At 55.3% G+C, this 19,828-nt stretch overlaps 1 protein-coding gene across 3 annotated transcripts in view; it reads right to left on the bottom strand.

The window, feature by feature from the left end:
* The window catches only part of Slc12a5 (solute carrier family 12 (potassium/chloride transporter), member 5), a 39,958-nt gene extending 24,494 nt beyond the window's left edge, over positions 1-15,464 (bottom strand). Inside the window, exons 1-5 of one of the 3 annotated variants that reach the window (XM_013011070.1) lie at positions 15,278-15,464; positions 1,796-1,890; positions 1,372-1,503; positions 921-1,067; positions 35-89 (exon numbers count right to left, since the gene is read on the bottom strand). In XM_013011070.1, coding sequence (XP_012866524.1) covers positions 35-89; positions 921-1,067; positions 1,372-1,503; positions 1,796-1,890; positions 15,278-15,398 — 550 coding nt within the window. In that variant the 5' untranslated portion in view covers positions 15,399-15,464. Of the gene's footprint in view, positions 1-34; positions 90-920; positions 1,068-1,371; positions 1,504-1,795; positions 1,891-7,781; positions 8,112-15,277 lie in introns of those variants that run through there. The other 2 variants (XM_013011071.1, XM_013011072.1) reach the window with 2 other exon arrangements.
* Positions 15,465-19,828: the final 4,364 nt, after the last annotated feature.

Raw genomic sequence — 19,828 nt, 5'->3', positions numbered from 1 at the left:
TCCTCCAGGAGCCCCCCCCACCTCCCCCACATACCAGGCACTACACCATTGGTGGCAATCGCACTCATGGAGATGGCCGTGAGCATCGTCTGTGAGGAAAGAGTGTCAGAGTGGTGGCTGCTGGGGGCCACAGTGGTCTGGGCCAAGGCCAAGCCAGATACCCCAGAAACACCAGCCAAACCCACAGGTTTTCTCCTGCTCCAGCTTCTGCCTGGGCCGCTTCCAAGTTCTACTTGTGCCAACTCCTTCTCAAGCAAACCTCTTATTCACTGTGTGAATGGGAAGAGCAGAGCCACTTACACCTGAGGACTCTGCATACGTCAGCGCGGCCACGCCCACCCCAGCCTCTGTGACCCGAGGCAAGTCACAGGGCTTCCCTTCTCAAACCCGTTTGAGATAGGTGGTGGGGTCTGCCTCACACGGAGGCCCGGCCTGCAACAGTACTGGCTGACTCAGGAGTTTATCCTGAGAGAGCATGGCCCAAAACAAATCCTCAGAGAGGATGAGAAGAATCCTGTTACAACGCTATTGGTGACATAATCTCATTTTTTTTTCTGTAAATGGGGAACCTTCCAAAACATTAACTATTATTGAATGACAGGTGACTTTTCTTCTTTGCACTGATCATTTCATCAATGAGTCTACATTCCTTGTGTAATTATACACATACACACACACACACACACACACACACACACACACACACACACACAGATCTAGGTGAAGCCTGGTTTATAGCCATCAGGGACAAGCTTGTGCAGAGCAGGAAGACCAAGTCAGACCTAATTTTCTCCCCAACATCATAAGCCGTGGTTCCTATAAAAAGCTCAGGTCTCATGCTTCCACCCTCCCTACCTCCCACCCCCAGGCCTCTGCCAAGACCCAGCTGTCAGGCCGGGCAGGGGAGGGGCATCACTCACACAGGAGCAGCAGATGAAGACCATGCAGAAGGACTCCATGATGCCTGCAATGCCCACCACCCAGGTGAGCCGCAGGAAGAGAATGACGCCAAAGATGTTCTGCAGGCATGGGAGGTACACGCCCATGAACGTGCCCATGCGCGGGGCCTGCCAAGAAGGCCTGCATCAGTCCCTACCACCGCAACTCATTCCCACCAACACTCCGGCCTACTCTTCCTCCACCTCCCTCCCTCCATTCTCCCCCGCCCCATCCCTTCATTCTGCTTCCCTCTGGTGACATACCCTTCTTGCCTCCTCCAGCCTCCATCCCCACCCCTCTTCCTCCACCATCCATGGCCTCCCTCCTCCTCTTCATCTCCTCCTCCTCCTCCCTGCCCTGTCATCCATCCCTCCAACAGAATCCTCCCCTAGCCTCCCTCCCCACCCCACTTCTTCTCCCCCAAGGCCCCACCTGCACCGGCTTCTTTTTTCCACCCTCATTGTTTTCTGCCTCTTCATGCTCCCTGCTTCCCTGGGGCAGGTTGGTGTAGTTGGCCAGGCCGCTGAGCAGGGAGGACACCATGGGGCTGGTGTCCATCTCCTCCTAAGGAGGAAAGGCATCTGTGTTAGGAAGCTGGGGGGACCAGATTTTGGGATATGGGTGAGTGTGGAGGGGGTAAACTGGATGGTAGGAAGATGGAGGCCAAACTACTGAAGTTGGGGTAAGAGGGGAAAGGGGTGGAATTGAGGAGGGAAATGTGGGTGATCTGAGCAGAGGGGGAGAAGGAGGGTAAAGGAGGGCTGGAGCTGAGGGAGGAGGATGCAGAGGAGGCTACTCTTCCCAGGGAGGGAGAGAGCAGCTGATGAGCTCTGGTCCAGCCACCTGAGTTTCTCACCTCAAACAGGGCCATGTTCTTCCCATCGTACTCCTTTCCCTTCTCTGTGTCGGTGCTGTTGATGAAGGGACTGCTTTCCTTGGGGTTGCCATCGCCTGAGAAAGCACACAAGTCAGGGGCCTGGCACTCACTGTTACTCCCTAGCCACCCAGACACACAGTAGTGTGGCTTCGGGAACCCGGGCCTCCTTGGGTCATATCCTGGAGAAGGGGGGCACCTTCTTTGTAGAATGTACATGGAGCCCACACCCTGCCTGGTATGTTCTGGGTATTCAGTGAACAGGTGAGTGTTTTCCTGCTCCTGTGGGTTCTAGGTCACCAGGGGACCATCAGACTCTTCAGAGGTCTCTTCTTGAACATAATTGGTGTTTGGGGCAGACATGATCTCTCCTGGGGAGGAAGGCAAGAAGACAATACAGCCCGAAGCCCCAAAGACACTCACTCCACCTCTTGGAAATGTGACTGACTCCCTTCTGGTACCTCTATCCCCCTCCTTGTCAGTCATCTAGATTTCTACCATGTGCCAACACAGGAATAGAGAGGGAACAAAACACAGAAAAAGACTGTCTCTGCCCTTAGGAAACCAGACCCAGGCCAGGGAGCCAAGCAGTAACCAGGAATTTCCAATCCAGAGTGATAAAGTCCAAGCAGAAAGATGAATAAGGCACTGTGGGAACTCAGGAGGGTGCTCAGTCCAGGATGGGAGGTCACAGAAGGCTTCCTAGAGGAAGTGACGTGTCAGCTGTGAACCAAAGGATGAGTAAGAACTAGACTGGGAGGTGACGGGAGGGGGTTCTCCAGGCAGACAGAACAGCAGAAGAGCATGTTCAATGGCTCAGAGGTGAGTTCGAGATGCTGAATGAAGTAGGATCTGGCTGAGTCTGAGGAAGGGGGCTGTGTGTGTATGGGGAGTGAGGAAGCAGCTAAAGAATGACCAATGGATCGGCAAAAGACCTGCCTGAGAAGGTAAGGTGCAGAGTCCTTAAAGAATGAGCAGACCACATTAAAGAATCTAGACCTCATGTGTGGATGGACAATCATGGAACCGTTTCAGAGGTACCATGAAGCGAGATGCGTTTTAGAGCGATACAGAAACAGAAAGCAATACAGAAAGTTTCAGTAACCCAGGCAAGGACGGTTAAGATCCTGACTGCAGTAATGCGGGGCGCTGAATGGGCAGACTCAAGAATCACTGGCACATTTTTTTATGCCACATGTCTGGGAAGAAAAAGAAGAATAGAAGGTAATGCCTGGGGTTTCTACCATGGGTGAATGGGTGGATGATGGTGGTCCTTAATAAAGTCAGAGTGACGAAGATGCCAAATGTAGTTGAGGATTAGACACTGTAAGGTCCTCAGGTGGATATGTCCAGATGCCACTGGGTATATGGATAGGGTCTGCCTAGCTAGGCTGGGGTGTACAAGTGAGGGTGAGGGATAAGCCACGTATCCAGATGATCACTCACTCAAGGAGAGTCTCTGCAGCAAAGGAAGAGTCCTTCAGAAAGATCTAAGGTGTCCATTGGACACATCCCCTCAGCCCCATCAACCTTCCTCAGCCCCAGGGCTGAATCCCAGCAGTAGACAACCCTCTGAAAATGCCCCTGGGGAGATTCCTCACTGACCAATCCCAAGTGAGATGGAGGCCTTTTGGGACTTGGCATCTCTTATCTCTTGGCAGTCCTCCCCCCCCCATTCCCTATTCAAATTCTCTGCATCCTTCTCCCTGCCTCCCGGAAACCTGCCTCAGTCACCGAGCTAGGGCCCGTGTCCACAGCATGACCCGCCTGATCTCACCCTGACTAAAAATGACTAGACATAAAGCTGCATCGATGCCAGGGAAACTCACTGCCACCCAGCCTCCTTCACCACCTCATCTATCCAGACAGCCTGGGTGCCTAATATAGGGGGTCACCACCAGCTCTTTTTTCTTACATGGGTGACTTCCTATGAATGTGACTCCTCCTTTCCCATTGGAGTCTACTACATCATAGATGCATAGATGTGGATTCTCTAAGGTCTTCCTTCATACTCCAGGGTCTCAAAACAGCTGTCTGGAGCCAGACAACAGAGTGTTGAGGTAGGTAGGTAGATAGGTAGGTTCTCTATGTGTCTCTGTCTCTGTCTCCCCCATCCCTCCCCCCTCTCTCTGTGTCTCTGTGTCTGTGTCTGTCTGTCTCTGTCTCTGTCTCTCTCCCCCCCCCCCCAGTTCTGGGGCTTGATTCATGGTCTAGGTGCTGTCCCTGAGCTGCTTTTGCTGGAGGCTAATGTACACTCTACTGCTTGAGGCACAGCTTCACTTGTAGCTTTCTGGTGGTTTACTGGAAGTAAAAGTCTTGTGGACTTTCTTGCACATGCTAGCTTTGAACTACAATCCTCAGATCTCAGTCTTCTGAGTAGCTAGGATTACAGGTGTGAGCCACCGGTGTCTGGCTTTTTTTGTTTTGTTTTGCTTTGTTTTTGTTTTGTGCCAGTACTGTGGCTTGGATTCAAGGTCTAAGTGCTGGCTCAGCTTTTCATTCAAGGCTGGCATTTTATTGCTTGAACCATGGTTCCACTCTGGCTTTTTGCTGGTTAACTGAATGTAAGAGTCTCAAGGATTTTCCTGGCTTGGCTTTGAACCATGATTCTCAGATCTCACCCTCCTGAGTAGCTAGAATTATGACTGTGTGTTACTGGTGCCCAGCGTCTCTCTCCTTTTAAACTGCTGACGAGATTTGGCCTGTTCTTGATGCACTATGTAGGAACTAGAGAAGGTGCAAGGGCATGAGGTGAAAGGAAACGTCCCATAGCCAAAGGAAAGGGCTGGAGTCCCGGAAATCTAGGCTCTGGACTCAGCTTTGTTGAAGGCCAGTCTTCTTTGCCATGGGGTACCAATTGTGCCTAACTCAGGGTGAGTGATTAGTGGGTTCACTGGAATAATGCACATTGGGTGTCCCCACCCTTACAAGTATAGCTATTAATGTCACTGTTACAAGTCTCCGGTGCCCAACCAACTGGTGCTCCTCACCCCACGTCCATCCTCCACGTCAAGATTTAGGGGCTGCCCTGTTTCCCGTCGGGACCCCCCCCGCCCTCCCCACCTCCCCAGTGCCTCCCTCTGCCTTCCACACCTTTACCCAAACCCTTCTGTTTTTCGGAGGGGGGGGGGAGGAGGAGGGCTAGGTGCAGGAGGTGACTAGGTGGCGAGAAGAAGGGCGTCCCGGCCCGAGACCCCAGAACTAGGCAGCCCGACTCTGGTCTCCATGGTGACCGCGCGGGCCAAAAGCGCTGCGCGGAGAGCGGAGCCGGCCACGCGCCCGCAGCCGCTTATGTAACGCGGCGGGCGCGGCCGCGCAGAGCCAGACGACAGGCCAAATCCCCGCCAGGAGAAGAGGGCAGGGAAGGGGGGCGGCTCGGTAAGCTCGTCCCGCGTCCCGCCTTTCCATCCGCTGTCTGGGCGGGACGCCAGGCTCCTGGCCTTGTCACCACAGCCAAAGGCCGATTTCGTCCCCCCCCCCCAACGCCAGGCGCACCAGTTGAGGAGGGGAGGGGGGGAAGGGGGGAAGGCAGGGTGGGGAGGGAGCTTCTGAGTTCTCCAAGGAACAGGACGGCAAAGGGGAAACAGAGAGTCGGAGTGGTGGGGGAGAGCCGAGTGGCCCCAACGGGGAGGGAGGCCGGGCCAGACGGAGGCTGAGCCCTCCCCGCCCCGCCCCCTGGGAGCTCTCAGCCCGAATCGGCTTTCAATTAAGCTGTGGCGGCCAGGGCTCCCGGGGAGGAAACTGGAGAGCGGCGGAGGGTTAGGGGGCCTCCCCCGGGCCTAGGGCTGGACCTGGGGGAATCCCTAGGCCGGCTTGGGGAGGCAGAGGGGGCTCAGACCTCAAGGGAAAAGGAGAAGTAGACGCCTGGGACAAGATCCTTAGGGTGTTCTTTGGCCCAGAGAAGACCTCTTCCCGGAGGTCAGCATCCGGGTCCTCCCATCCAGCTCCAAGAACCTAGATTCCGATTCCAGGGGCTTTTCGTCTCTCTCTTCAAGCTCAGAAAGTCTTCAGCAACTCCTACCACTTCCTCTAGGATCCCAGGAGGCCTTTCCCCTCTGGGACCCAGAATGCCTGACGCAGATTCTGTCCACTCCAGTTCCAAGTCCTGGACCCTATCTATAGAAAGGTCTCCAGATGGGCTCTGGCTACGGTGTTTAGAAACTAATAGGGAGGGAGGACAACCGAAAAGAGTTCCTCATTCGACTCCTATTGCCCACACATAGATGCCTCTTTGCTAGGCCTCCAGAGACCCCAGGGAAATCTAGAGGCCCACTGAAGCTTTGGTAGAGAAAGCAGGTGCTAGGAGATCAGGCTAAATGGGGGGGGTGGGGGAGCAGAGAGATTACCTCCCAGGCGGAGCCCCTGTCCCAAAATGGAAGGGGATTCCAGAAGGAAACGACACCTCCTTGCTCCCTGGGCACTGCCTTTGGGACTTCTGGAGCTGCTGCAGACAGGCTTTTTGGCAAACCCCCTCCCCCTCCAGCTGAAGCCCGCGGGTGGAGACGGCGATCGGATGAGGTGACCTCAGGGTCACTGGAGAGATGGATGAGCTGGGCAGCAGGGCAGTGCTGGCTCCTGTACAGGACCCAGCCCCGGGGATAAACGGGGAGGGGGAGGGCTCTCCGGCAAAGGATTTGGGACCTCTGATGTCCTAACCTTTTCAAGCCCCCATTTAGCCCTGACTTGGGATCCAGAATGGAGGATCCCAGAGTCAAATCTGCCAATGTCTGGAAGATTACGTTTGTTTTGGGGGGGCCTTGGGGGACCCCTTCAGCCATCTCCCGCACCCAGAGGTCTGCGGGACTCGGCCCAGAGGGTCAAGCAATGCCCAAGGGAGCGTTTGAAGGCGCTGAGCGCAGACAGCAGGCGCGGGAGGCGCGCTACTGCGCAAGGGACGCCGCGCCACCGGAGGGTGGGGGCTGGGGGCGGCTGACAGCCGTGATGGATGGCTGAGGCCGCTGGGGGGCGGCGGGGGGGGGCGCTTGGGAACCCGAGGGGCTGGCTGGCCCCAAGACCTCGGAACCGGGAGGCCGCGGGGGAGGAAGGGGGCGATCAGGAACAGCAAAAGCACTCGCTGGGCGCCCCTTAGCTTCTGACAAATCTCCGCACCCACCGCAGCAGTGTCCGCAGTGTCGGTGCTGCGGAGCGGGGATTCGGTGGCTGGGACCCCGTGTCTGCGGCCTCCCATCACGAAAGCTAAGATAGCTATCTAGAAAGACTCTTCCCTACCCCGCCCTGGAAACCACACCGCTGGCCCCGGGATACCAAGAGAAGGGGCGAGAGGGAAGAAAGGAGGGTGATGGAGCTTCTCGTCCTGCATAGGAACCCACGGGGAAACGGCCAGGAGAGGAGATTGCGCAAAGTAGAGCTGGAAATCTAGAGGAGGTAGCTTCAGACTGAGGTGGGAACTCGGGAAGCCTCGGGGGAGGGGTCTGGATTGCACCAAGTGTCCCCTGAGGGGACACCTCGGCCCAGACGGGGGGCTGTCACATGCTCCCAAGCATCACGGCCACCTTTCCCCCGCCTTCCATCTGGAAGGCTCAGAGCGAGGGACTGCAGCAGACTGCGCCCCCAGGCGCCGCCGGTCCCCGCTCTGCGCCAGGACGCCCGGGTCCCTCATCGGGGAAAGGAGCCATCCCCACCCCCCCACCCCCAACCCGTCGAGCTGCATGTCAGCCCACTCTAGATTTCCCATCCCCTTCCTGCCGCTTCCTCGGCTCAGTTAACCCAAGTCTGGCCCCCCCCGCCCCCCAGGCCGCTAATCACGACCACCCCTCCGGCCCCGTTCTGCCCCCCGGGCGCGGCGCGTTCCAGCACCTCGGACAGCGCCTGGCGCATTCCAATGGAGCGAGGCTGGGGCCGCCGCGCGTCCGCCGCCCCGGGGCTTTTCTGCAGGCGGCGGCCCCCGCTCCGCCTCCCACCCGGAGCCGCCCCCTCCCCTCCCCGGCGCCTCCGGACCACCGCTTACCGGGGTTGGCTCCCCCGTCGCCGTCCTCGCAGTCCGTCAGGTTGTTTAGCATGGTGGCGGCGCGGCTCCGGGCCGGGGATGCTGCGCGCGGCTTTGCCCGCACCCCTCTGCCCGCCTTGGCCGCTCCCGCCGCCCGCCCGCCGCCCGCCCGCCCGCTCTAGCTCTCGCTCGCTCGCTCGCTCTCCGCTCCACGGAGGAAGAAGCTGCAGTGCCCGCCCGCCCGGCGCACACACTCTCGCACGGACACACGCTCACACCCGCGCGCGCCCCCTCGCAGCCGCGGCGCGGCTCACCTCATCCCGTATGCAGGAGGCGTGAGCCACTGGCGGGCTGGGGGGGGGGGGGGGGGCGGGGGGGGGGGGGGGGGGGGGGGGGGGGGGGGGGGGGGAGCGCAGCCCTCACCTCCCCCAGCAGACGCAGCTCCCCCCCCCCCACTCTCTCTCTCTCTCCGGCGCAGGCGGGGCCCGGCACGTGGGCAGGTGCCATCCCGCGCCCTAAAAATAACGGCAGGGAACTAGGTCGCGGCCGCGGGGAGGCGGCCCCGCAGCGGCTGCCTGACTGGGGGGTCTGGGGTCACCCTCCCCCGAGGGAAGATAAGGGGGACTGGCGCGGTGAAGGGCGCTGCCGTGGAATCTGGGGCCCTCGGGGAGTCGGTCTGCCGAGCTGGAGAGGCCTGCGGGGAAGAGAAGCCGGAGGCTGGAGCGGGAGAGATGCAGAGCCCAAGGCCTTAGAGGCGAAGCGCGCTGGGCTGCGCCCCGGGGGGGGGGGGTCGGTCACTGGGCTGTCTGTCTGGCCCCTCCTGGTTGTAAATGGGCGAGTTACAGAGAACTCTCTCCCGCTGCTTAGAACGGACAGGCGTGTCAGCACCTCACCCCCAAGGCAAGTCTCTGGAATGCACACGGGGACTTTCAGACAGGGGAGAATGGGCCTAGGGTGGGAGAGGAGGCAACACCGGGGTTTGGGGGAGTATTTATTTTCCACCCAGGATGGTGCAGCCTCTGGGGAGGACGGGCTGGGGCCCGGGCTGGCCAGGAACCGGGTGGGGGAGGGGAAACTGGGCTGCTTGACTGTTGGGGACCAGATTTTCTCCTGGGGCGGGAGTTGTCTAATCCCCTAATCCAGGATTGCTTTCTGAGGCTTCCAGAGTTGACATGCTGTCCATGTTCCCCCCTCCTCGGCTAAAACCAGTCCCTCTCCCCTCCACACACAGAGAGGGTTTTGATTATCCTCAGATGCATTGGCACCCTAGAATCCGGGCTGGAGCCAATGGTGGAGACTTCTCAGGAAAGGGACATCTGAAGTTTGGGCCCTTGGCGTCTCTGGAAGCTAAACACACGAGGGCAGGAGTAAATGAAGGGAAAATGTCTTCACAGCCCCATTGCCAATGCTGGTCCTCTCGATTCCCAGGGCTACAGGATTGGGTGAGGATGGGTCATCCTGCACCATGCTCAGCTTACCTTCTCTATGTGCAAAACACGAAGAACCAAAGAGGGAAGACGTTTGCCTATGGGCATAACGCTAGTGAATGATGGAATTCAGCCTAGAACCTCACTCTTTTTACTCTAATTTAGGGCTTTCTTCTAACAGGACCCCCTTGTAAATTAGTCTTGCCCTTGATTAAAAGGAAGGAGCTGAGTATAGTAATGTACCCCTGTAATCTCAGCATTTAAGAAGCTGGAGCAGAAGGATCCCGAGTTTGAGGCCAGCCTGGGACTATATAGCAAAACTTGTCTCAAAATAGGAAAGGGAGGGAAGAAGGGAGAGAGAAGAAAAGAAGAGGAGGGGATGGGAGATGGGGAGAGAGGGAAGCAGGGTCACAGTTAAGCTGCTCAGCAGCCTCTAATTCCCCAGCTCCTAAAAAGAAAACATCAGGGATTGAGTCTAAAATGAACTTTGCCCCTTTGATACTCAGGCTTCAGATCTTCAGGGTTAGAGGGGCCTTTTGCCTCACGACTGAAGACCTTCGATGGTACCCAGGAGTTGTTCACAGCCACTAAAACCTTTAGAAGGCAGGCTGTTTCAGAACCATGGACAGTACCCATAATTTTCTTTTTCTTTTTTCTTCACACAAATTTGGTCTCAGGTTGGGTCAGCCATGAAGGCTTTTGCAGGTGTCTCCGAGGGTCTCAGCCATGAGGTATCACTACCATGCAGCTTTGTGGACACCCTGCCAACCCTTTAGACTCTCCCAAAGAGAAACACACACACACACACACATACACACACAGATGGTTTGGGATTGGTGATAGGTGAGGAAAGGATAGCGGTAGAAAGACCATTTTTCAAGAATTTCTCAACACTCCACCCCCAGGAGCAGCAGCAGCAGCAGCAGCAACAGTGTGGTCTTCCATTACTCTGCAGAGATGCGTAACACAGGAACACATGTCAAGTATGCTTGTGTGAGAAATACTGTGGAAAAAGACAAGTTGCCAAAGTTCCACAGCAATCCCAGGTCTGGGATGTTCCTCTGGGAAGTATTTTCCTCCATTTGCGTCCCAGAGCTAGTGCAACTCCAGGCCACTCGGGGAGTGACCCAACATCAGGAAAATCTAGCACTCTAGGAGGTTGGGGTGATTTCTCTTGAAGCTCTATCCATCCTCCCTCACTGGAGTTTTGATCTCTTGATTTTTGAGTTTTGATCTGGGATTCATGGATTGTGGTTTTATCCTGAGATCCCCTCCAAAGTCTGTGTGCCCCTGGACCTCTGGGCCTCAGTATCCTCATTTGTAAACTGAAAGGGATAAGGATTCATAATCCTATGCTTTCTGACAATGAGTCTTAGACTAGAGTCACAAAGTTCTTCCTTTGGGCTCCAGACCAAGTATGATACAGTCCCAGAGGAAGACCCCAATCTTCAATTCTTAAACCCCTCACCTCTCAAGGAGACTGAGCCTTATTCTGGGATGATACCAACTTTCTGTGGTGAACACCTCTATTGCTAGTGTGGCTTTGGTCAGTAAGAAATGGCCCTCAGCTCTAAGACCCAGGCACAAGGCTGCCCACTCAGTACTTTCTCCACCCAAAGCTCTGGGTTCCAGAGCCCTCAGAAGATGTAATGCTAACAGAATGCTCTCATTAAAGCAACACAAAAAATGCAGAGCTGGGCAGGGTCCTATTTTTGAACTCTGAATCTCTACAATTTATACCCCTCCCACCTTATGCTTCTCAGACAGGAAAAAAAAAGCTCAGAGAAGCTGTTCTCCCTTGATCAGAGACTTTATACATATTTTCCCCCACTAACCACTTATAGTGACACTGGAGTCTGGGAATGGAAATAGAACAGAAGGAATTTTCTTCATGGAGTAAACTTGTGACACTGGGGACTAGAATTCAGCTCCCCAACCTCTAGCCCAAGGCTCCATCCACTGAATCAGAAGCAGGGGGGGTGGGCATCCGGAGAAAACTGCAGTCAGCTGACTTGGTCTTTTTTTCCCCAGCAGGAAGTGTATGTTCTCTCTCAGGTTCAATCCCTACCCACCCATATCTCCATGGCACTACCCCACAACCTGCCCACCTACCCTTAGCTGTGGTGGTCTGGAGCAAAGGCCCTGAGCTCTCTCTTCCTTCCAACTTCCCCCCATCTGCATGCCCCATCCTCCAGACTCCAAATCCTAGCAGTGAATTGATGAGTCCGGTGCATAGCACCCCCTCCACACACACACACAGGGCTCACTGCAAGCACGTCAACCACCACCGTCTCCCTGGCAACCGGGGGCTTAATTAACAGGCTGCAGCCCTGTCACCATAGCAACAGAACCCCAACAGCCCCCCTATTCCCCTGCAGACTCAGCCTATCTCTCCCCTTTTCCCAATCCAGACCCCCTCTCACTGACCCCAGCCCCACCCCCATCCCACCTGGAGAGCTAAGGCCTGCAGATCACTCTGGTTCATTGAGAAGAGAGAAGTAGAGAGGAGGGGGATGAGAGAAAGAGAGAGAAAGAGACTTGTCACCATGGCAACTGCAGCCCGTTCATAACCAGTTTGTTGCCATGGAGAATCCCGGCTCACCTTGGGCTGAGGTACTGGGCAGTGAGGTGCTGAGTCCTATGAAACTGAGGCTACAACAACCAGAAAACTTCTTGGACAGAGATCTCCAGATTGTGTATGAGAGACGAAGAGGGAGGGGGAGAGAGGAGGAGGAAGGGAGGGGGGAGAGTAAATGATAGCAGCATCCTTCCCAATTTACAGATTGAGAGATTGAGATGTGAGGCTTCCACATGGTTATGGGGGATGCAGACAGCTTGACCCTTCTAGGTGATCAGAAACACTTAGCATTTGTGTGTGTGTGTGTGTGTGTGTGTGTGTGTGTGTGTGTGTGTACACGCACGCTGGCATTGGGGCCTGGACAATGTCCCTAAGTTCTTTTTCTCAAGGCAAGCACTCTACCACCTAAGGCACAGCTCCACTTCTGGATTTTCTGGTGGTTAATTGGAGACTCACAAACTTTCCTGCTTAGGCTGGCTTTGAACCTTGATCCTCAGATCTCAGCCTCCTGAGTAGCTAGGATTATAAGCATGAGCCACCCACACCTGGAAACTCCTAGTTTTCTATAGCTGGAAGGGCCATTCTTGTCAATTTACACTGAGGCCTGGGGAGAGAAGCAAAGTGCCCAAGGCAACACCACCATAGGATCTGAGCGAGAACATGGCTGTCTTTGGTCTTGCTCCATCCCCCTAGCCTAAAATACACTCCCTCCCCCTCAACATGAGTCCTGTCTGTCCTATGGCTCTTTCCAGTTTCCTAACTCCTGAGAAACTTAGGCACAGCGTGGGACCTAAATTAATGGAGGGGGGATATTTCAGCATTGTAACAGTTGGTCCCAGGCCCACCTGTATTCAACCAGGTCACCATCAGTCTTCCTGTGGAACAGGTGAGCAGCTGAGACACGAGGTGGACTGCAGCCCGGGGTTAATGGTGGGTCAGACCAGGGCTCAGCCTCTAAGTGGCCTCTCCCACCCTCTGTGAGTCACACTGCCCCTGAGAGCTGCTATTTTGGCAGCAGAGAGCATCCCAAGGGGCAAGCTCTAGTCCCTGGGCCTAGAGTAAAGGCCAATGCTCACATACCTGTGCCCTGCAGTCTCCCCCCCCCCGTCACTCTCACCCCTCCCTTTGGGCCTGGGACAAGAGGTGGGAGAACATCTCTCTGGGACCAGAAGGCTGACACAAGAACAGCTGTGAAAAAGGCTCCACCAGATGCTGCATTCCCCTGGGTGCCCTTGTCTAATTCCCCACAGGGTGACCTTTAAGGAGGAGATACCTGAGGCCATCTCAGGCTTGAGAGGTTAAATGTCACTCAAACCATTCCCAAGATGGAACTTCAAGTGCAAGCTTATGCGGAGGTGCCCATCCCACAGACAGACACAGAAATACACCCACCAGCAAGCCCATCGACACACTAGCAATACAGTGACACACATAAGCACTGAGCCACTGAGGTGCATGTGTGTGCACACACACACACAGCCACAAGCACATAGTATTGCACACATATCTTGCACACACATTTGCACAAAACCTGGCACTATGTTTTACTTCAACTGTGCAGAAACGACAGTATGAGTGGAAAGACTGAACAATCACCTTGGGACACAGTACATGGCCATCTTGTTTCCAGGTGAGGGACTGGGATGCAGAGCCACTTTGTCTGTAGAGCCCTGAGTGTCTACTAAAAGACAAGCTCTGGGTCTGGATCTCAGAACACAAAGATATAAGGATAGGGTGCCTGACCTTGAGATGTTCTAATGAAGAGACAGAGGGGTAAATAACCGCCATCCATTGGAATGTGTGCTCCAGTGAGTGGGCTGGAAAGGAATGGCCAGCACTACCTGGGAGGGAGGGACGGTAGGAAGGACTTGTGGAGGGGATGAAATGAGCTATAACTCATAGGAGGAGTAGGAGTTTTCCTGGCTTATGGAGGTGGTAAGTGGACAGAGATAGATATATAAATCAGGAACAGAAAAAGAAAGAATTTGAATGACAGACTGAAGGCCTTCACAGTGCAGGGCACCCTGTGTGTGGGATGATTAGAGCAGGCCTGGAGGTAGAGACAGCAGCGAGGAGGCTGTAATCAGAGCCCTGTGAGATATGGAAGGCTTGGACCAGGAGGACAGTGACAGGAGACAAATGCAGACAGATCCTGGATCAGTTTGGGAGGTCAGTGGCCAAGTCATGAGGACCAATTACATTTGGTGAGAGAAGAGGAGGCGTGGAGAATGCCTCCAGATTGCTGACTTTTTTTTTTTTTTTTAATTCTGGAAGGCTGATAGGCCATTTATGAAAAATGCGAAAAGGAACAAGACAAATTCCAGGACAGACAGGCCAAAAAAATCCCAGTGTCCGCATCCAGGAAGCGCTCAGTTCGTAGGGCTGGGGCCCTGCGGAAGTCCGGGCCCGGACTTGTCCATCTATGCGGTGAAGAGGTTGGCCAGGAAACCCCTGAGGACCCCTGGGGGTGTGGGCCCATGGGCTTGCTCCGGGCAGGACGAGCTCACCCGCGGCTCGGCAGCGACCCCTGGCGGGCCCTGGAGGCACATTCCCCACAACCCCCTCCCCGCGCCAGGTCACTCCAAGCCGATTGGCCTCGTTCCTTCCAGTCTAGGGGCGCAGAGCTAGGAAGAGGACGCCTCGTAAGTGCCCCCTGCGGGAGAGATGCTCTCCGCCGCCGGGGTGAGAGGATCCCGGACCCCTGAACCCCGCGTGTAACTTCCATTACCACGGCTTTGGGCTGGTGAGGAAGACGCCCCCACCCCGCCTGCCCTGGCCTCTCCCTACCCCTCGGGGTAGCTACAGGACAGAGAGAGCCGAGTTCCCCAAGATCAGGACGTAGGGGTTACCCGAGATCTAGCTGCTCGGGATTCAAACTAACTTCCCTGTCTACCCTTTCCCCCAGGTGGAAGAGCGAAGGATCCACCAGACACCGAGGGCCCGCCCACCTGGCACCTGCCTCGGTGGCCTTAATTCCTGTCCCCCCCGGCCCGGTTCCCATCTTCCCTAGCCCAACCCCTTCCCGCGGGTCGCGCTTTCCGGGGGTCTCCACATCGACCGAGCCCCGCCTCCTCCCCTCGGGTCTGGACACACCCCTCAAGCACACAGTCCCCCTTTCCCCTGATCTCGTCTGCCTCCCTCTTACGTCTCCTACTGGAGGTACCCCGCCTCTTCACGGTCACCTCGGCCTATTCCCCGCCGAGACCCCAACCCCTCCGCGGCGGGATCGTCCCCTCCTTCGCCCCCACCCCGCCCCCTGAGCCCCAACGCTCGGCGGCCCCGCTCCGCAGCGTGGCCCCGCCCACATCGGCTCTGGCCACGCCCCCTCATACTTTCCGCTCGGGCGCCCCTAGTCCCTCGGTGGGTCCCCACTGCTCTCTCTTCTCTGGGGGGACCCCCCCACTCCCCATTTCAGCCCCTCCGCTCCCGGCATCAGGCCCGCCCCGCCCACGCCGCGACCCCGCCCACCGCGACCCCGCCCCCTGCGGTGGCCCCGCCCCTGCGGCCTCTACCTTTGACGTCTTCCCCCGGGAGGTGGCGGGGGTCCGCGACTGAATGTCTGCGCGACTCGGGATCAGGGGTGCGGGCGGGCGCCGCAGCGGGCAGCGAGGTGACCGTGAACCTGCGGCTCATGGCGCGGAGCGGGGCCTGCCGGCGGCGCGGCCTGGATCGCACAAGTGGCCGCAGCCGGGCTCCCCGAGCGAGACAGAGCGGCTCCCGCCCGCCCGCCGCCCCCCGCCCCCCGCCCCGCGCCCGCCCCGCGCCGCGCAGGGTCCTAGTGCCCGCTGCGCGGGGCCTCCCAGAATCGGGCCACGGCTCTCCGAGGCCCTGGGCTCTCGGACCCACCTGGGGAGCCCACCCACCTGGAGTCATTCCTCCCGGGGAGGCCCGGTGTGTGGCTCCCGCGGCCCGGGGCAGCCTCTGCTGGTGTCCCAGACACCTGTCCCGTCGACTCACCCATTCATTCAGCAGGTTGATGGCCTCCAGTGTTTCAGGCAATGGTGCCAGGCTGGGCCACTGAGGACACAGTGAGTGAGAGGAACTGGCTTCTTGTCCTCTTGTGGCCTGTGTTCTAATGAGGAGAGAAGGAAGGAAGTGTGAGTGAGCAAACACACCATCATATATCTGTTAAGGAAAAAACAGGGTCGTGGAGTTTGGCGCTGGGGTGGGGGAGGGGGAGCTGCTTTCATGGTGGCCCCTGAAAGGCTCTCCGAAGATATTTCAGCTGAGACCTCACAGGAGAGGAGCCAGCTGTGCAAAAGCCTGGGGGTGAAGTAGCAAATGCAGAGGCCTTGTGGGGTGAGCACAAGCCTGCACCGATCAAGAGCAGCAAGATGGCCATTGTGTCTGGAACAGAGTGGAGAAGAGACTGATAGTAGCTGAGGGAGGGGAGGGAGGCAGATCAGATTTTTTCTTTTCTTTTTTTAAGTCTTAGGGGAGGAGCTTGGGTTCTTAATTGGAAAGGGATACCACTGGTATTTTCAGTCTGGGTAATGACATGATGTAATTTGTGTGTGTGTGTATCTGTATGTGTGTTTGTGTGTGAATATGCGTGAGACACAAGAGACAGTGAGAATATATGTATGTGCATGTACTCGTTCTAGGGCTTGAACTCAGACCCTGAACACTGACCCTGTGCTTTTTTGCTCAAGGCTAGCACTATACCACTTAAGCCACAGTGCCACTTCCAGCCTTTGGGTAGTTCATTGGAGCTAAGAATATGGTATCCTTTCCCGGGCAGGCTTTGAACTGGGATCCTCAAAGCTCAGCCTCTTGAGTAGCTAGGATTGCAGGTGTGAGCCACCAGTGTCCAGCATTTCAATTTCTATTTTAGCAAGACTGGTCCCTCTGGCAGCTAAGTAGACATGGGATTAAAGAGCAGGAGTGGACAGTTGAAGTCTAGTGAGGAGCCCCCTGAAGGCCCCCAGGAGACAGTGGCCTGCCTAGAGAGGTAGCAGCCACCTGATTCCAGAGAAGGTCTGGAAGTGAAGGCAGCAGAGCCTACATGGCATGTGAGTGGAATCCAAGAGGGCCTCTGGAAACTCTAACTGTAGGAGAGTGTTGGGGAGGCAAAATCACACTAGGAAACAGTTCAGTCGTGTTGGTGTTGCTGGAGACATATACTCTGAAGGAGGAGCCCACATAGCCATCCCAGGGTCCACGCAGAGGCAGGCACGCACAGGAGAAAAATTATAAGGTTTATTAGAGGAGCCATATTTCCCCCAAGAGGGAGCACATGGCCTCTGTCCCCATCCAGAGGGCAGGAGGGTCTGAAGGATAGAAAGTGAGGTAGATGGGAGTTCAGGTGGGTCTGGGCAGAGAGAGGGAGGGGCCAGGGGTATGGCAGGAACTCCAGGAATGGGAGGGGGCCCAGGTGTGGGTGGAGCTGAGGACCAAAGGTGAGCATAATACAATTTCACTCCTAGGTACCTACTCAGAAGTGGCTGTTTGGGTGCTCTGAAAGCCTGTGTGTTTGTGTATTGTATTTAAGAGTATCTTCATAGTGGCATTATTCACAATGAGCCTTAAACAAATCTACCCAAATGTCTACCAATGTTAATGAGATCATTTGTGGTATGTTTCACACAAAATATCACCTAGCACTAAGAATACACCATTGTTTACAGACAATATGGATGGAAGGCTCAAGTATAACATTAAACAAAAGAATCCAAAGCTGGGCCCTGGAAGCTCATGCCTATAATCCTAGCTAGCTCAAGAGGTTGAGATCTGAGGATCCCTATTTGAAGCCAGCCCAAGCAGGAACGTCTGTGAGATTCTTATCTCCAATTAACCACCACAAAAGCTGGGAGTAGAGCTGTGGCTCAAGTGGTAGAGTGAGCTTGGAGCAAAAGAGCCCAGGGACAGCACCCAGGCCCTGAGTTCAAGCCCCAGGATGGGTGTACACACACACACACACACACACACACACACACACACACAGATGGTTAGTGACAACTGAGCCAGGGACCAGTTGTTTACCCTGTAATCCTAACTACGGAGGAGGCTGAGATGTGAGAATTCTGGTTTGAAACCATCCTGGGCAGACAAATCCAAGAGACTTATTTTTAATTAACCAGCAAAAACCTGGATCAAGTGGTAGAGTACCAGCCTAGAGCAAAAAAAAGTCAAGTTGAGAGCATGAGACCTTGAGTGCAAGCTCCAGTACCGGCGTACACAGAGAAAGAGAGACAGAGACAGAGACAGAGAGAAAATAATGACAAGCAGACTTGGAAAGTGGAGCCAGAGGCTGAGTACCAGTGGCTCATACCTGTAATCCTAGATACTCCAGAGGCTGAGATCTGAGGATCATAGTTCAAAGCCAGCCTATGCAGAAAAGTCCCCATGAGACTCTTATCTCCAATTAATCACCAAAAACTGGAAGTGGAACTGTGTTTCCACATGGTAGAGTGCTAGCCTTGAGCAAAAGAGCTCAGGGACAGTGCCCAGGCCCTGAGTTCAAGCCCCGTGTGCAAAAAAAAAAAAAAAAAAGGAGCCTGAGAGTTGGTTTTGGACCTGTTAGGTAGAAATATCTAGTAGATATCAAAGCAGCGATGTAAAAGAAACATCTAGGCAGGGTCTGGAGCTTAGGGGAGAGGCTAGGGCTGGGGTGTCAATTTTGGACTCTCTAGCATAGAGATGCTTCTCAAAGCTGGGGGAGCGGGGCTAGGTAAGATCACAAGGACCAAGTGGACACAGAGGAGAGACGGATGCAAGAATTGTGCATAAGAGTGCACTGCCATTTAGAGGTGGGAAAGGGGAACCAGTGAAATAAGAGAAGAACCAGGAGGAGGGAATGTTCCAGAGGCCAAGTAAGGAAGGAATTTCCAGAGGGCAGGGTGGACTGTGTCCCACGTGCTCATGGGGGATATACAGAGGCCACAGTGGCTTTGAAGACGCTGATTCAGGCATGGTGGGTGGGACAGAGTGGTGGTTGGGGAGAGAATGGGAACTGAGGAAGTGGAGGCTGAGAGCAGAGACCACAAAGAGAAGTTTCTGAATGGGGGTGGGGTGGGGACGGGGAGTAGAACCGAATCTAGGAAGAAATGGTAGAGAGGGATTTTAAACAAAATGTATTAAAGAATGCTTGTAGGGCTGGGATTGTGGTTTAGTGGTAGAGTGCTTGCCAAGCATGCATGAAGCCCTGGGTTCGATTCCTTAGTACCACATACACAGAGAAAGCTGGAAGTGGTGCTGTGGCTCAAGTGGTAGAGTGCTGGCCTTGGGCAGAAGAAGCTCAGGGATAGTACCCAGGCCCTGAGTTCAAGCCTGGGGAACGGCAAGAAAAAAAAAAAAGAATGCTTTTATATGCCAACAGTGAAGGACAAACTAGGAGAAAGAGGCTCTCCTCTCTCACTTCAACTCCTGCCTGAGCTCTGTGTCCAAAAGACGAGTCAGATCCAGTCAAGTCCATGAGTCCACTTGCCCACCCCTCCATCTGCTGCCCGATGGAATCAATTCTGCCTTCCTCAGTCTGGCTTTGCCCTGCCTCCTATCTTGACCATCCCAGAATTCCCTCTGCTCCCCTCTTACCTGCCTGCTGCCCACACACACTCAAGTTGTGAGCCACCCCCCATTCCCCAAACCTTCCTGCTTTTATTTTTCTTCTCCAAGAATCACATCAGGGCCCCCAATCACCACTCACTGGCTGTGAGCTGCCATCTGACACACAGCAGGTTGGCATGCTTGCAATAGTACACCAGACATGGTGACTCACACCTGTAATCCCAGCTACTCCAGAAGCAGAGATCAAGAGGATCACAGAGGCTAAGCAGCTGTGGCACAAAAAATTAGTGAGCTCCCCTCTCTACAAATGAGCTGAGGAGCCAGGCACCAGTAGCTCATGCCTGTAATTCTCCCTACACGGAAGACTGAGATCTGAGATCTGAGGGTCGTGGTTGGAAGCCAGTCCAGACAGATAAACCTATGAAACTCATATTGCCAGTAAAATGCTAGAAGTGGAGGTGAAGCTCAAGTGGTAGAATGCCAGCCTTGAGTGGGGAAGCCAAGGGACAGTGTGAAGCCCCTAGTTCAAGCCCGAGTACTGGCCCAAAGAAAATAAA

This window comes from Dipodomys ordii, unplaced genomic scaffold (genome assembly GCF_000151885.1).
Source record: "Dipodomys ordii isolate 6190 unplaced genomic scaffold, Dord_2.0 Scaffold13, whole genome shotgun sequence".
NCBI lineage: Eukaryota > Metazoa > Chordata > Mammalia > Rodentia > Heteromyidae > Dipodomys > Dipodomys ordii.
This window is presented reverse-complemented; position numbering and strand designations above follow the sequence as displayed.